The sequence below is a fragment of the Solanum stenotomum genome, chromosome 1 (assembly GCF_019186545.1).
Source record: "Solanum stenotomum isolate F172 chromosome 1, ASM1918654v1, whole genome shotgun sequence".
Taxonomy (NCBI): domain Eukaryota; kingdom Viridiplantae; phylum Streptophyta; class Magnoliopsida; order Solanales; family Solanaceae; genus Solanum; species Solanum stenotomum.
In genome coordinates this window covers 18,416,528-18,434,031 of record NC_064282.1, presented here as the reverse complement: position 1 = coordinate 18,434,031, position 17,504 = coordinate 18,416,528, and the positions used below count along the sequence as shown (strand labels likewise).

General features: G+C 38.0%; 1 protein-coding gene across 1 annotated transcript in view; it reads right to left on the bottom strand.

Moving 5' to 3' along the window:
- The window catches only part of LOC125867248 (protein VASCULAR ASSOCIATED DEATH 1, chloroplastic), a 28,853-nt gene extending 12,067 nt beyond the window's left edge, over positions 1–16,786 (bottom strand). The window contains exons 1-13 of the mRNA XM_049547677.1: positions 16,524–16,786; positions 16,262–16,321; positions 15,051–15,101; positions 14,795–14,860; positions 13,657–13,752; positions 13,450–13,548; positions 4,670–4,764; positions 4,412–4,596; positions 3,524–3,564; positions 3,313–3,400; positions 3,088–3,174; positions 2,948–3,002; positions 764–830 (exon numbers count right to left, since the gene is read on the bottom strand). Of these exons, the coding sequence (XP_049403634.1) occupies positions 764–830; positions 2,948–3,002; positions 3,088–3,174; positions 3,313–3,400; positions 3,524–3,564; positions 4,412–4,596; positions 4,670–4,764; positions 13,450–13,548; positions 13,657–13,752; positions 14,795–14,860; positions 15,051–15,101; positions 16,262–16,321; positions 16,524–16,718 (1,185 nt within the window). The 5' untranslated portion in view covers positions 16,719–16,786. The remainder of the gene's footprint in view (positions 1–763; positions 831–2,947; positions 3,003–3,087; positions 3,175–3,312; positions 3,401–3,523; positions 3,565–4,411; positions 4,597–4,669; positions 4,765–13,449; positions 13,549–13,656; positions 13,753–14,794; positions 14,861–15,050; positions 15,102–16,261; positions 16,322–16,523) is intronic.
- Positions 16,787–17,504: the final 718 nt, after the last annotated feature.

Here is a 17,504-nt window from a genome sequence, read left to right as displayed (position 1 = left end):
GGTATTACAGGATTTCTTCCATGTGGCAATTGAGGTGGAAGTGATTGATAGCCCCCATTAAATTCTTTTTAGTAGTTTAGCCACTTAATTAAGTAGCAGGTAACACTTAAATTCAATTATTAGATCTTTACAATACGACCGCTAAGTCAATATATCCAAATAAGGTTGAATGTAGTCCAAAAGAAACAAAGCAAAATCGAAGGAGCATTTGTTATGGAACACAAAATTACAGTGAAAAGCCGCCAAGGTGAGACGGGGGGAGAGAGGAAATGGGAAATACCAAAAAGCCCCAAATCTAGTGGATCCTTGAAAAAGAATTAGATTAAGCACTGAAGACCATCAAACATTTACACAAGTTTATTCCACCAAATATAGCCCCGTATATCCCAGACAAATGACCCCTTGGGCGGGTGTGCAAATGGAGTGACTGATGATTACAGAAGTGTAGCAATGGTCGTTTGCGAATATGATAGCAATGTGTGAAGGAAAAATAGTGGCATAGTTGGAAAAAAAAAAGGGGGGGGGAGAGAGTTTTCTAAGGTTCTTTCTTTCAGAGCCATCTACCTTTTACGTTTCCACCTATGAGGTATTTCCTTGTGACCAATATATGTCAATCAGTCATCTAGCATGAATTGGAACCACCCTAACGATAAGAGGCAAGTGCAGTTTTGAAATAAATTCTAATCAAAAACCAGAAGTAGATAACCACAGGGAGTATATTTCTAACGAGAAATCAGACCCTTAGGAAAAGTAAAACTCATACCTCCACTCGAAAATAGTCTGCAAAAGGAACACCAGTGATTTCTTGTGATGACTCAATCACCAGGTGACTGAAATCAAAGTAGCATATTAAAATAACAACATTACATATCAATAGCAAATCAACACACTAAAACCTGTGCATTTCTAAATGATAGGGAAAATAGAAGAGAGTCTAAATGATCAAACTGTCTAGACATATGCAGGCATGGGACATTTCTTCAGGAAGAAAATAGATCAATTATGTGTCTAAAGAATCTACCAATTTGCAACTAAAAAGATTTTCTCATTACAGTAGTGAAATGAAATAGATTTTCTTCTCTCTTGAAGCCATGAATGGAAGAGGGGGATTTAAGAGGAGGATAGAGGCCACTTTTTTTATGGACCAAACGGCATTGTTCTGAAGGTTTGATTCATTGGGATATCCTAGTGAATTTTAAAAATCAATGAATTTCAATCAACTGCTTATACCAAAAAAAGAAAAGAATCAATCAACTATGCTTCAATCCAAACAAATTGGTATCATTTTATTCTACTCTATTCAGGTCCATTTCATTCCAATGTTAATTAAAGGTTCTCTAAACAGGAAAAAGAATACCAGCTTCCAATCAGCATCATGAGAAATTCTGGGGTATGTTGACGAATTCCAAAGAATTTTAGGTATCAGATTCTACAACATTAAGACAGGTATGTATAAGGACGCCTTTGGCATCCTCTTTCATCTTTTTTGCACATGTAGCACTCATTTATACGTAGTTTGATGCATGAGATCCAGCGTACATAAAGTTTCTTTATTAAATTTTATCATCACTTAACCCAAAAACATCAAAACATCTCTTCTTCTGAACCTCTTTTTACGAATCATCTCTTCTAATAAGGAACTTAGAGCCAAAAAGCTAGTCCATGGCTGCAGCCTACATGCTTTTGTCCATAAATCACTACTCCATTCATCTATTTCTTTCTCTCATCACTTAACTTAGACCTCAAACAATATTCTCTTTCAACTTCTTTCTACCAATTAATAGCACTTTTGGGCTGCAACTTAGAGAATAATAAGTTATGTTTTTTGCCCATACATCATTAACTCCTCACTATTACCATGTAAAATATAAAAAGCTAGGTTGCACAAACCTAATGCTTGCCCAACCACCCATCAAACTGAAATATGGACATAAAAACGCCAAGTCAGAGATCTTATCCAGACTCTGTTTCTGCCCGGAGATGGCCAGGTATGTTAACAAGAGCTGATACTAGATGTTAGACCACTGTTACCGCGTGATTGCCTAATAATTTCTGAATTAACATGATTGTTTGAAAGATGGCAGACTTGCTATTAACATGGTTGTTTGGAAGATGACAGAGCTGGCTGCTACTGGGGACACTATATTAAAGCCACCCAAATTACTAACGTACTGTTTCGCGATTTGCTAAATTTTTTGTTCCTATATGATTACCAGGTGTCTTAATCATATATTAGCTGTGAAAAAACATCAGTAATAATGTACTTTACATATGTTTTTATGTGACAAACATCATCTTAAATTACCAAAAAAGGAAGAGTTGAAGGTTTCGTTAAGTATATGGATGATAGACCTTTTTTTTTAGCAGTTAACATATTATTATAAACAAAGTACTACACCAAAGGTATACTTCAGTAATAATTACAAGTAGTAGTCATATGAGCAAAACCTACCACCTAAACGTCATAAATAATCTAAAACACTAGGAATGTCCTCGTCCTCTTGAGGATATTCATGAATACACAAAAAGTAGTATATGGATGACAGATCTTAAAGAAGCATGTGCTTTGCAAAGTGTTATCTTTTCATGGAGATAAATAGACTATTGATATTGATAATACAAGATGCATATAAAAGTAAAGAATCCATAGCACACGGAATGTTAAGCCAGACAACTTTGCACAAACCGAAGCCTGTCGACTGATTAAATTATAGGTGGCCCAAACCCCTTTGACTTTTGGAGAAACTCAAACGTAACCACAAAAATGATGTTATGCATAGAAGAACTCTATCATGTATCAGACACACTGGTGCACGGAGAAGCACAGAGAATTACAGCATTGAGAAAGAAATTAAAGTGCCAGTATGGGTAAGGAAAACAGATCAATGAGTTACAGTAGCACCATAGTAGAAGTTAGGACAGATCTCCTGGACAAAAAAACGATTACCTGTTTCTGTAACGACGACACTTTTGAAACTCGTGGCAACCACCAAATTTTGGACCTAATGAAACCTTACATTAGTCATAAAAAAAAAAATCTCAAAAACCATTAGAGAGAGTCCATGTCATATAGAGGCATAGTCACACCTAAATAGATTTTAATAGGATGCTGAAACGACAAACTACGAGTGTGCCCAAATTCTTCATGAGGACGCCACTGTGTACACTTAAAATCTGAAAAACAAGACCGCAAGTTAAGGTGAGAAACTGCATAATTACTCATCAGTTTATTGTGATTCATTGCTTCTAAAGCTAACTAACATAATATGTTGAAATATATCTGCTTCAGCAAAATCCATGAATGATGTCAACCTTTATCACCACATTTTCTACGGAATGACTCCTGAAAAGCAAGACCGGCATCTGAAATGAAGAATTCAAAGAACTTCTCAACCTTAACCTGCACCACACAGACTAGGTTGAACTCACAGTCTAATTATAGTCATTACACGTCCATCACACAGAAAACTAGGGATTCAGAACAAATGAAAGATTTTGGAAAAAAGATAAAAAGTTGTATCACCGGAAATTTTGCCTCTGCAACAAGTGTAAAACCTTCAGGGACTGCATGAAGGAAAAAAGAAAAGAAGCAACGTTAAGCTAAATTTATTAACTGAAAACAAGGAATAAGATTGCATAAAAAAAGGAACGTTTCACTGGTGGAGTCCAAGAAACAGTTGCTTTAAGCCTTTATACGCTTTTGGACCTAATGGATACTAGAACCAAAAAGAATATTGTTTCTGGTTAAAGGTATTCATCTGCCTAATAAAACTTGAGCATTAACCTGTACTGAACTCTAAGAATAGACACCCACCCTTGAATACCAGACAGCATCTGTGTCTAGTACTAGGGAAGTGAACCTACTCATAAGCCCTAGTAAATGTCTCTTCATTCTCAAAAAAAAAGAAAGTCCTAGCAAAACACTCTCACTTTGTGATGAGCATGTCCGGCACCATTTTAGCAAACAGAGGCACAGAAATAGGATTACAAAACCGGACCAAAGAGAGGGCACTATATATTATCAAGGAAAGGGAAAAGGCAGCACCTTCCAGTTGAAGGTTCTAAATGAACAGAGAAGCTTAAATGCCTCATTGCTCCTATCCTTTTCCTTGCACATTTGAGAAAGTTGCATCAAATTTAGCTTTGCGCATTGCATTTTAGCTTTAATTCTATTTCATGTTTTAGACTCGTCTCACTGCAACTTCTTTGTGTTCATGAAGTAGTAAAGTGTAAGGGCAAGGCAACATGAGCACATACTTTTGTCACAGGAGAGGCAGATAATCTCAACATGCCAGTCATTTATGAATAAGCATTGTTTCTTTAAATAGCAGAAGTTATATTCATTAATTGAATGGAAAAGGCCGTTGAACACAATTGAAAAATAACAAAGCCCAAAGGACATTTGACTGACCCCTAGGTGCATCTGAATCCTCCTGCTTAAAACCATAGGACTTTTCAGATGATGAACAATCAGTATTTTGAACAATAACCACTTCTTCCTCCACGCTGTCCTGCACTCCTGAAGGGTTTGATACAATTTCAAACGAACCATTGACTAATGGCTTTGAGTCTTCCTGTACCATATTGTCCTCATTCCTGGCCACATGTATGAACAGACTGAAATAACTCCAGAAAAAGGGCAGTTGATTCCTAACTTGACTCTAGATACCTTTCTAGGCATTCCACCCCTTCCTTAGCCTGCCTGAAACTATCTGCTCCTTCTACTATTCCACTATCTAGGAAGTTCAGATCAGATTGTGGTTCCTGACATCAAAGCAAAGTTCAAAACAGTTACAACTGCAATGAGAAGACTCAGAAAAGCACATAAGGCAAGCAAAAATATTTTCATTGGATTGAAGCAGAAATTCCTCAAACTTCTCTTTGCAAAATAAAAGAGCAATGAATAGAAGAAACCAGGAAGTAAAATGTTCAAGTTCAGAGGACTTCTGCAGAGTCATTATGGTAAGGAAACAATCTAAGAGAGATGATGCCCATGCTCTCACAACCAACTTAAAAAAATGCCAGTGAAGCAGCAACATGGCACATGACCCAAATATCTGAGACTTGACACGCAACTTAGCCAGGAATCAGCACCATTGCAACGAGTAAGCCAAAGGTCTTCACATCAGACTCCAGATTATATGTACTTGGTTGTGAATTAAGGGGAACAACTATTCTTAGTACCATAGCAAAGAAGGGTACGGCTGAATCCCATCCATTTTACTATCAGGTATTCTCATGCAAAAAATGCAAGTCATAGTCCCATAGATAAGATTTTCAAGAAAAAGCACCCCCTTTCAATAAACTGCTTAAATTTTGGTTGCATATCATGTTTCATTTCCACGGTGAAGAATATCTATAAAGAAGAAATTCTAATTAATTTCATCTGAAATTCAACCAGTAACTAAAAGGAGTTGGAGGAAATAAATCCAAAAGGTAACGTGGAAACATGTAATAGAGATTCAACTTGGAATATTCAATTCAACATCCTTACACTGTAACACCTCGGATTCAAAAAGGGTAGAATTGCAGCTTTTTGCAAGATCTGGTGCCAGTCCCGACAAAGCCACCCACGGCCAGTGGACTGACACACAGTCCGCGAGTCATTTCGTGGGTGGCAGTCCAAAGGTTGTCCAAAATGTCAAGTTCCAGTACTTTTCGACGGTTCACCATGACAGTCGATTGGTCAGTACACGGGTCGTAGGTAGGTTTCGTAGGTGAGTCCCAGAAGAGAAATTTTAGGACTCAAAGTTGAGACCCACAACTGGGCATGTACGGCTCGTAGGTGGACCCACGGACCGTACATGGATCCGTCGTTGGGGGTCCAAAAATCATGGTCTTTGAACCTATCGACGGTCGACCAGGACGGTTTGTAGGTGGACCCACGGACCGTAGGTCGGGCCGTCGACGGGAGTCGGCAGTTATTTTTATGAGGGCTTTTGGGTCTTTTCCTAATTATTCTAGCCTAATACTATGTCGTTTTGCCCTCTATTCGAGGCCTATATAAACGTTTTTAACCCCTAAAGTCTTCCAAATCAATTCATTCTCTCAAATCTCCAAAGAAGAACAAGCTCTTTCTCCCAATATTTCTCTCTAGAAGGTTGAAGAAGAAGGCTAGGGTTTCAAGTCAAGTCTCCAATTCCTCCATTGAAGTCAAGCTTTTGGCATTAAGGTATGATAGTCTTCATCTATGGAGCCCTTTCCTCCATAGAGTTCCTAAATTTCTCAATTTTGAAGTTAGAAATCCCAATTGTAGTTAGGGTTTTCTTCCATGTCATGGGTTCCTTTCAATGTTGATTTATTTGATTGTTTTATGAACTATTATGCATGAATTGAGAAAATTCCATGATTTTAAGATGAATCCCCATGAACCCATGCATACTCCATGTTTTCCAAGCTATGATGATATAATGTGGGTTTTGAACTATGAAAGATGAGTTTATGAAATTATGCATGTTCTTATGAAATTGATGTAAATGTTTTAAGGATGCTTTGAGAGTGAAGTATCAATGTTGTTGTTGTGTTGTGAAAGGATTTCTCATATACACATGAAAGCATGAATGTGGAAGGTTTTCTCACATAAAGGATTCTAAGGTTGAAAGATCTTCTCACATAAAATGAATCAAAGTTAAGGAGCTATTCTAATAATGAGGCAAGCGACGATTACCCATGACCTCCCATGCTAAGACAAGTGGTGATTACCCATGTCTCATGAATGATAAGAAAAGTTAAGAATAACCAATATTTCGCGGGATTTATGCTTAGCACCGAGTGGACAAGTGGTGATAACCCATGGACAAGTGGTGATAACCCATGTCCCATAAACTAAATGCCATCATAGGTTGTCTAGATAGATATTAGTTAGTGGATCCACATAAGCTAGAAGTTCATGGTCTTACCTTGGCAAGTAGGACACCCCTTTTTGGTGTGGAGTAGACACCGGATTCCATGTTAATAGTTCACATGGTCTTACATGTCGGTTAAAGGTAAATCTCCACAAGTATGAACTAAGGTTACTTTTAGAAGTATCTCATGAATGTTTTAAAGATGTTAGCTTGCTTTGACTATGTTTTATGACTCATGTTTTCTAACTCTTTTAATTCATGTTTTAACTTGGTCATTGCATATCATGAAAATGTTCCTTTTTAAGCATGATTTAATATGTTTTATGCATTGCTATCATACTTGGTACATTTTTGTACTGACGCATACTCTTTCCTACATTTCTTATAAAAATGTAGGGTCCGGCGTTCCAGATTCGCATTTTCGTGGCTAGGTATCTTTTAGTAGAAGATTGAAGATTGGTGAGTCCTCATGTTCCGAGGACCAAGCCTTTATTTCATATTGTCTTTACATTTCAGTTTTTGAACTTGATGTACGGGCTACGTCCCGATTACTCCTTTGTACTAGATGGCTTTGAGACATTGTTAGACTTCTGCTTCATTTTATAAAACTCTTATGTTTTGAAATTGTCTTTTAAATTCTCTCAATTTTCTATTATCTTGTATGATGTATGCTAAGTGGCTTGTATGTGGCCTCTCGGGGTCTTGTATGCCATGTTATGCCTAGGGGGTCTACCTTGGGTCGTGACATACACGCTCCAGTTAGAATTTTCAATTTTCAGATTGAAGAAATGACAATCAGAATCCAATCCAAATAAGCTCGGATAGGATTAGATTTTTTACGTTCAATTTTGGATTAATTGGATTGGATATTTCAGATTTTCAGTTTTGACCTTTGAGCCTAAAGGCAGGCCATTACAATTAACAACCTCAATTTACCTAATACTTCGCTCATTAGAATGTATAATTCTCTACCATTAACAAGAATTGAGGTTACTCTGCCACTCATCCCGTGTGGGACTTAAGAGGGCCGTTGGGTACTTATCTATTGGACCTTTGGAAATTGGACTTATTACTATTTGACACATATAATATGGGTAGGGATGAATATAAGGTATAAAAAATTCAAGATCTGCAAATCCGTAAAACTAAATCCAACATCCAATCCAAAATCCATAAATTCTTAAAATAAAAAAATCCAAAGTCCAATCCATAATCCAAATATCCAAAAAAATTGGATTTTGGTTTGGATTTCGGGTTGGCCTAAACTATGCCCACCCCAAGCTGCAGCATACTTCTTTTCGAATTTGTTAGAATAGAAATATGTACATATACTCCTACTTAGAATAGGAAGAAGAATAGGAATAGGAATCCTAGTTAGAAAAGGATTTCAATGTATTGTCTATAAATAGGGTCTCAATGCAACAATTTAAACACACAATTCAATAATATCTTCCCCATATATTTCTCACATGGTATCAGAGCATTGGTGAGAAATTTTAAGTCATCGTGTCAAATTCCGGCGACGACAATTGGGACTGATTTGTGTCATCTTTCATTCCGAAGGTGTTGTGCGAAAGGCAACACCATCACGAGGCTCGGGAAGCTCAGGCGACCAGACCCCAATCAGATCCACCGAAAAACAACCCTCCACGCGCCCCCACGCGCCGGTCGGAGGTGGAAACTTTCCGGCGAGATCTGTTCACGCGCCGGCGCGTGACTGCTGCTCCGGTCATCATTTTTTTTAGCTGTTTTCTTCTGTTGAGGTCGCCCAGTATTTCCGACCAGATTCCATTCAGTTTTCTCTAGATCCGATCACCGGAATTAGGGTTCCGGCGATTTTCAGGCAGTTTCCGGCGAGTTCCCGGTGAAATCAGGTTTTTTTTTCAGGCCACTGTGGGTAAATTCCGGCAGTTTCCAGCTCTTTTCAAGTCAAATTTCGAAAAATGTCTTTCGGATGTGATGTTTTTGGCTCCAAAAATACGGGGATTGGAAGTTCAAGCCTTACAATCACTTCAGAACCATTAATGGGAAGTTCAAACTATTTAGCTTGGGCTTCTTCAGTTGCGTTGTGGTGCAAAGGTCAAGGTATTCACGATCACTTAACAAACAATGCTTGGGTTGAAGATGAAAAGACAAAGTCTAGTGACGAAGGTGCAAAAGCCAAAGCACAATGGGAGAAAGTGGATGCCCAATTATGTAGTCTCCTTTGGCGCTCTATTGATTCTAAGTTGATGCCCTTGTTTCGCCCATCCCAGACATGTTATTTAGTTTGGGAAAAGGCACGTGCTTTATACACTAATGACATATCTCGATTCTATGATGTGATATCTCGGATGACCAACTTAAAGAAACAAGAATCCGATATGTCTACTTACTTGGGACAAGTACAGGCAGTCATGGAGGAATTTGAAACATTGATGCCTATCACTACAAACGTGGAAAAGCAACAAGAGCAAAGGCATACATTGTTTCTAGTTCTTACACTTGCTGGACTTTCTACTGACCATAACTTTGTGCGTGACCAGATTCTAGCTAGTCCTACAGTTCCCTCAATTGATGAATTATTCTCTCGTCTGCTTCGTCTTGCTGCACCTTCCAGTCACAAAGTGGATGACTCCTCTATTCTTGCATCTCAAACCACAGAAAAGCGTACATACCAGTCTATGGAGAATCGGCGAGGGGGAGGGCGTTTGGGAAAACCTCGATCCAAGTGTAGTCATTGTCATAAACCTGGACACACTCGTGATATATGTTATATTTTGCATGGTCCACCACCCAGTTATGATCCTATTGTTCTTAAGGAATATAATGAGTTCCTTCGAAATCGTGCAAGTAAACAGACATCTCCACCAGTAGCATATGGTGCTCAACCTAATCAACCATCCAATAATGCTCATATTGCTCAGACAGAATATGATGAGTTCCTTCAGTATCGTGCAAATAAACAAACGTCTCCACAAGTAGTTTCGGTTGCACAACCTGATGTTTCTGTTGCGGGTAATTCTTTTGCTTGTGTGTCACAGTCTAGTACTCTTGGATCATGGGTCATGGACTCAGGGGCTTCTGATCATATCTCGGGTAATAAATCACTTTTGTCCGATATTGTTTATTCACAATCTCTTCCTGCTATTACTTTAGCTAATGGGATCCAAACAAAACCAAAAGGGGTTGGAAAAGCCAAACCCTTATCTTCTGTCACCCTAGACTCTGTTCTTTATGTCTCTGGTTCTCCTTTTAATCTAGCATCTGTTAGTCGTTTGACGAAGGCTCTACATTGTAGCATAACCTTTTTTGATGACTTTTTTCTCATGCAGGACCGCAGTACGGGACAGACGATTGGAACAGGACATGAATCACAAGGCCTTTACTACCTTGCCTCTCCAAATTCCTTGAAAGCATGCTCCGTTACAGATTCCCCAGATCTAATTCACAAACGTTTGGGACATCCGAGTCTATCCAAACTGCAAAAGATGGTGTCTAGTTTGTCTAGTTTATCCAAATTAGATTGTGAGTCGTGTCAACTTGGGAAACACACTCGTGCTACATTTTCACGTAGTACTGAGGGTCGTTCAGAGTCTATTTTTTCATTAGTTCATTCTGATATTTGGGGTCCTAGTAGAGTCAATTCCACCTTAGGATTTCGTTATTTTGTTAGTTTCATTGATGACTATTCAAGATGTACTTGGGTTTTCTTAATGAAAGATCGTTCTGAGTTATTTTCTATATTTAAAAGTTTTTTTGCTGAAATAAAAAATCAATTTGGTGTTTCTATTCGTACTTTTCGTAGTGATAATGCCTTAGAATACTTATCCTCCCAATTTCAGGAGTTTATGACTCACCAAGGCATTATTCACCAGACTACTTGTCCATACACCCCTCAACAAAACGGTGTAGCAGAAAGGAAAAATAGGCATCTTATTGAGACTGCTCGTACTCTTCTCCTTGAATCCCATGTTCCGCTGCGTTTTTGGGGAGATGCAGTTCTTACGTCTTGTTATTTAATAAATAGAATGCCCTCATCTTCTCTTCAGAATCAGGTTCCACATTCCATACTGTTTCCTGAGTCACATCTCTATCCTATCCCCCCTCGTGTCTTTGGGAGCACATGCTTTGTTCATAACTTAGCCCCAGGGAAAGATAAATTAGCCCCTCGTGCCCTCAAATGTGTCTTTCTTGGTTACTCTCGAGTTCAAAAAGGGTATCGTTGTTATTCACATGATCTTCATCGTTACCTTATGTCCGCTGATGTTACATTCTTTGAGTCTCAGCCTTACTATACGTCTTCTGATCATCCTGATGTTTCTATGGTCTTACCCATACCTCAGGTTTTACCTGTACCAACTTTTGAGGAATCTGCGATTACTTCTACATCTCCAGATGTAGTGCCACCACTCCTAACTTATCATCGCCGTCCGCGTCCAGCACTAGTACCAGATGATTCATGTCTTGCGCCAGACCCTGCTCGTACTGCGGACTTGCCTCCTCCTAGCCAACCACTTGCACTTCAAAAAGGTATACGATCCACTCGAAATACTAACCCTCATTATACCTTCTTGAGTTATCATCGTCTATCATCACCCCATTATGCCTTTGTATCATCTTTGTCTTCTATTTCCATTCCTAAGACTACAGGTGAAGCACTTTCTCATTCTGGATGGAGGCAGGCTATGGTTGATGAGATGTCTGCTTTGCATAAGAGTGGTACTTGGGAGCTTGTCTCTCTTCCTGCAGGTAAATCTACTGTTGGTTGTCGTTGGGTTTATGCAGTCAAAATTGGTCCAGACGGTCAGGTTGATCGGCTTAAGGCTCGCCTTGTTGCCAAAGGGTATACTCAGATATTTGGGCTAGATTATAGCGACACTTTCGCCCCTGTGGCTAAAATAGCATCTGTCCGTCTTTTTCTATCTATGGCTGCAGTTCGTCATTGGCCTCTTCATCAGTTGGACATTAAGAATGCTTTTTTGCATGGTGATCTTGAGGAGGAAGTCTATATGGAGCAACCACCTGGTTTTGTTGCTCAGGGGGAGTCTAGTAGCCTTGTATGTCGATTGCGTAGGTCACTCTATGGTCTGAAGCAGTCTCCTAGAGCTTGGTTTGGGAAGTTCAGCACAGTTATTCAACAATTTGGCATGACTCGTAGTGGAGCTGATCACTCTGTGTTTTATCGGCATTCTGCACCAAATCAGTGTATCTATTTGGTTGTGTACGTTGATGATATTGTTATCACTGGTAATGATCAAGATGGTATCATCAAATTGAAGCAACATCTCTTTAAGCACTTCCAGACTAAAGACCTTGGCAGATTGAAGTATTTTCTAGGTATTGAGGTTGCTCAGTCTAGATCAGGTATTGTTATTTCTCAACGCAAGTATGCCTTAGACATTCTTGAGGAGACGGGAATGATGGGATGTAGACCTATTGACACTCCTATGGATCCGAATGTTAAACTCCTTCCAGGACAGGGGGAGCCACTTAGTAATCCTGAAAGGTATAGACGACTCGTTGGAAAATTGAATTATCTCACAGTAACTAGACCTGACATCTCTTTTCCTGTGAGTGTTGTAAGTCAGTTTATGACTTCCCCTTGTAATAGTCATTGGGAAGCAGTTGTTCGTATCTTGCGATATATAAAGTCAGCTCCTGGTAAAGGACTACTCTATGAGGATCAAGGCCATGAGCATATCACTGGATATACAGACGCTGATTGGGCAGGATCACCCTCTGATAGACGTTCGACATCCGGATATTGTGTTTTAGTAGGAGGTAATTTGGTGTCGTGGAAGAGTAAGAAACAAAGTGTGGTTGCTCGATCTAGTGCAGAATCAGAATATCGAGCAATGGCAGCAGCAACTTGTGAGCTAGTTTGGATCAAACAGTTGCTGGGAGAACTAAAATTTGGCGAAATTGATCAGATGGAACTTGTGTGTGACAATCAAGCAGCTCTTCATATTGCATCAAATCCAGTGTTTCATGAAAGGACTAAGCACATTGAGATTGACTGTCACTTTGTCAGAGAAAAGATACTCTCAGGAGATATTGTTACGAAATTTGTGAAGTCAAATGATCAGCTTGCAGATATCTTCACCAAGTCCCTCACAAGTCCTCGTATTAATTACAGCTGTAACAAGCTAGGTACATATGATTTGTATGCACCAGCTTGAGGGGGAGTGTTAGAATAGAAATATGTACATATACTCCTACTTAGAATAGGAAGAAGAATAGGAATAGGAATCCTAGTTAGAAAAGGATTTCAATGTATTGTCTATAAATAGGGTCTCAATGAAACAATTTAAACACACAATTCAATAATATCTTCCCCATATATTTCTCACAGAATTTATATGCCTAGAAAAGTTATGTTCTTCACACACATCTCCAGAGTTGAAAGTAACAAAAACCATTACAAGGTTTTAAGTAACTGGCAAATAAATCAATGCAGGGCTACACAAGGAATAACTGATATGTTGATTATTGAGTAACCAAGATAGTGCAAATAGAGTATTCATAAGTTGCCAGCACTAGGCAAAATAACATGGGAATGCTTCATATTGCAACATGACTATGCATTTTATAAATGGCCAAGCTATGTGAGTTACAAACACACCAGATCCGCAGATTCTTTAGCCGCACCATTGTGTTGTAGCCAACCATCATCGATAAGCTTAAAAGCTTCATCTCGGGAAAGGAAAGATGTAAAAAAGTACTGCATTAACAGAAGGTATGTCAAGACTTTGCCATGTAAGTAGTAATTTGAAAGGACGAGAACAGGCATATAGCACGGTAACATAGCATCACAGATCCAGGACATCACCTTCTTTCCTCCGGCTACTATTTCTATTGCCGTCGGGAATATGGCCGCAGATCTAGCTCTTCGTACTGCCGTGATCTCATGAAAAGGAATTATTTTCTGGCAGATGAACATAATAATTTAGTCTGCATCAAGGTAAAAATGAAAGAGAAAGAGAAATAATAGGACATAAGCTGACATCATGGGTCATGCAGTATAAATTCTTGGTAAATGTCCAATGGAGCTTATTAGTCAGTCTTAGAGCTTAAAATCCACTGCTTTATGAAGAATACATACAAATAAATCCTTTACACACATTCAGTAGGACCTCATGATGGTGTACCCTTCTATTGCCAACAATGGCAGGAACGATTTTATGCATTAAGTCCAAAATATTTCAATAGCACACAAGCACGAAGTCAACAAAAAATTATGAAATTGATACATATTTATGGAGCCCATTTTGAAGAACAAATAAAGGGGAAAATACAAAGGAAGACATAGGAAAGAGAGAGTCCCTTGTGTTCAAATATCCATCACCTTCAGATCACAAGACTTTTCTTAAAGCAACTGCTTAGGGAGAATACTAATACAGCATCCCGCTATGAGCATTTTTGATATCTCTCTTTCCAGATGACCTCCCACTAACACATGAGATGATATCATAGCGGCCCTTGCCTAAATCCTCCTCTATATCCTGTTATACCAGTCCAAACATGTGAACCAAACCTTTTTTAGTGTTACTTGGAATCTTCACTTCTTTGAAGCACCCATTTCAAATGGCTAGAATATAAGTATCTTATGCAAATTCAATCGTCATTTCCAGTTCTAAATTACAGATCCTTCCTGTTCTTTCAACCTTGAATTACAAAGAGGCTTTTATTTGAAATTCAATCAAGAAGAGCACCACAAACGATTCCAAAAAGATAAAAATTTGCATTTTCCTTCTCACACTGGCATGAAATCGCTTTCCCGACCTCGTGATGGCTATTATATTTTGTGTTAATAATAACAATTCCAAAACAGTTGCATAATGGAACTAATAAATCTCAGCTATATTTGCGGACAAAATCGATGAACACCTTATCAGCAGTGAAATCCTACCTCAATCAACTATAGGCTTTATAAAAGATCAAACTATAAAAAAACCGAAACAACAAACCTTTGTCTCAAAGCCAAAGAGGTTGGAATAGAAGCAAATACTATGGCCAAAGAGATACATATGACCCTGCAACAAAAGTACAACATTAACCAACTCACAACGGCATGTAAACCAAATTAGAAAGAAAGAAAAAAATATGTTACATATAAGAAATAAGATAAGGGTGGTTCAAGAAGCAACAAGTTCAACTATAAATGCTTAGACCATTTCTCCCAATGTGTATGGGGATATAAAATGTCATACAGTTTAAAGTTACCTGAAGTAGAAAACTCTCTTGCAGCGCACAATTAAAATCTTGAACCAGGACCTGTGAAGAATTTATAAGGAAGATCAGACACAACAGTATGGGATTTAGGTGTGGTGGTTGTATCAGAACATAAACATAAAATATCTGTTAGCATGTAGATCTGAAAGCTTATTCAGTCACATGAAAGAAGATCCAGAAGTATATTCTTTATACAGATGAGACGGAGATTAAATCAGACATGCTCAATCAACCACTTTGACAAGTGAAGAAATGTATACTAGAAAAGGTCAAAAAATCATATCTATTCCTAGTTTGAAACAGTCACATAAAGATTAGATGCACAACAAATGAACTTGATGAATGACACATATGGGGTGCACATACAAGTATAACTTGGACACATGAAAGCTAAGTACTTTTTTGAGTAAACAGTTCAAGATAACTTTTTCCCAATAAGCACTAGGACCACATTCGCTTAAGTGAACAACCTACTATTTTCTTAAGCATGAGGAACATCTCAAACAGAAACATATCCTGTTTATGACTCAACCCGGAATAAGTTCTCGGTCATACGAATCTTTTGTATCCATTCAGTTCTAGAGGTCTGATCATAGTTAGAATAATCCAACATTAATATACACTGGCCATCAACCTAACACAACCCTCCTCCTTCATTCCAAATTTAGACCAAATATGTTGCCAATAACCGGAGAGGTTTATTTTCCATAACCACCAAAAAAGGAATACGTGAATCCAAGTTCTAGTCAAGAATTATTGATCTCTCTTAGTATCTCTCTCAATTCAAAAATCTAGGATCCTAATGCATATAGATACAAATGGTCCAACGGAGCAAGAACCTATGATTAGCTTTTCGGTAAACTTCCAAATGAATACTTGTTTTTTAGACTTACAGAAGTACGCCCCAAACAAGAATTGGTAATTAGAAATACCAATACTTCTAAAGACATAAAAATACCAAGTAAACAAGGACATGTATCCTTCAGTGAATCACACTACAGCATACATAACCATAAAGTAAACTACAGCAATTTGATACATAACCATAAAATAAACTACAACAATTTGAAGTCTAGGAAATTCACAGAGAAACCAATTTAAAGAAACGATTTGAGTATCCCTCAAATTTACAAGCACATTATAGTTTTGTTAGGAAATAAACCAGTTCAAGAAACTAAGCACATGAGGAGAATTTCACTCACTTCATCAGGTGGTAAACGAAAAAGTAGTCGATACTCTTCACTCTTCAAAGCTAGCTGATTCTGTCACAAAGTCAAACCATCCAGCAACCACAACAAGGAAAATTGTTTAAACACAGTCATCAATAGTAGAAAAATCTTGAAAATTAAAAGAGTTCTTATTTGAATGGAACAAAATAAGAGAACAAATTTTCTCTGAAGCGTTATATTCATAATTCGAACTTCAAATGCAATGTCAAAGTAGAAGATCAATTGAAATAGTAACCTGAGCATCAGACAACCGTGAAGGGCTAGCGGTGGAAGAAGAGGGAAGATCAAAGGAAGAGCGGCGATCGGGAGAAGCGTTAGTGTCAGAGGCGGTGTCCATGCTGCGCCGGGAAGTAGAAGGTGAGACATGCATATGCTGCGACGGCGGAGGCGACGGTGACATGATTTTCCCCGGCACGACGACGGCAGCCATGACGGTGATGGTGGTTGTGAAATTAATTTATAAGCCAACGAAGAGTCAGAGAAAGTGTAAACGGCTATTTTATAACAGGCGATGACGTGTTGGTTACATCAACGTTCCAGCGCGTCGTCGTTTTGTTACCGGACTTTGATATGCCTATATTTGACCTTTTTTTCGTCCTTTCTCCTCAATCAATAAATATAAACAAGTTTGAATTGATTTTTGACTTCTAGCTCAAACTAGTAAAATTAATCGCGTTTTGCGCGGAAATTTAATATTCAAAATTTATAAAATAAAATTTAAAATTTATCGGGCATTAAAACTAAAACACTATATTATCCTACATACAAGATTACGTAGTAACAAATATTAATAATGTAAAGGAAAATGAAAATTATTACATTTTATCATTTAGCCTTAATAACATAAGCATAAATTATAAATTAATGATTGTAAAAATACATACCACGATCTATAACATAAGCAATAGTGTCAGTGAGTCACTCAACATGAGCAAAGTATACAAATATTTAATTGGGAAGAAGAAGAAGAAGAAGAAGAGGAGGTTCAAAATTTTCGTTGTGCTAAAATGAGAGGAAATCCCTCTATTTATAGAAAACAAAGGATAGTGTGAATAAATGTTAATTGTGCCTTATCGGAAAGGTTACAACTATTTGGAAAAGTTGCAATCCTTCGGAAAGGTCACAACCTTTCATAAAAGTCGCAACTCTTCATTAAAGTCGCAACTTTTCATAAAAGTCACAACTTTTCATGAAATGGAAGACTAATTTTATAAAT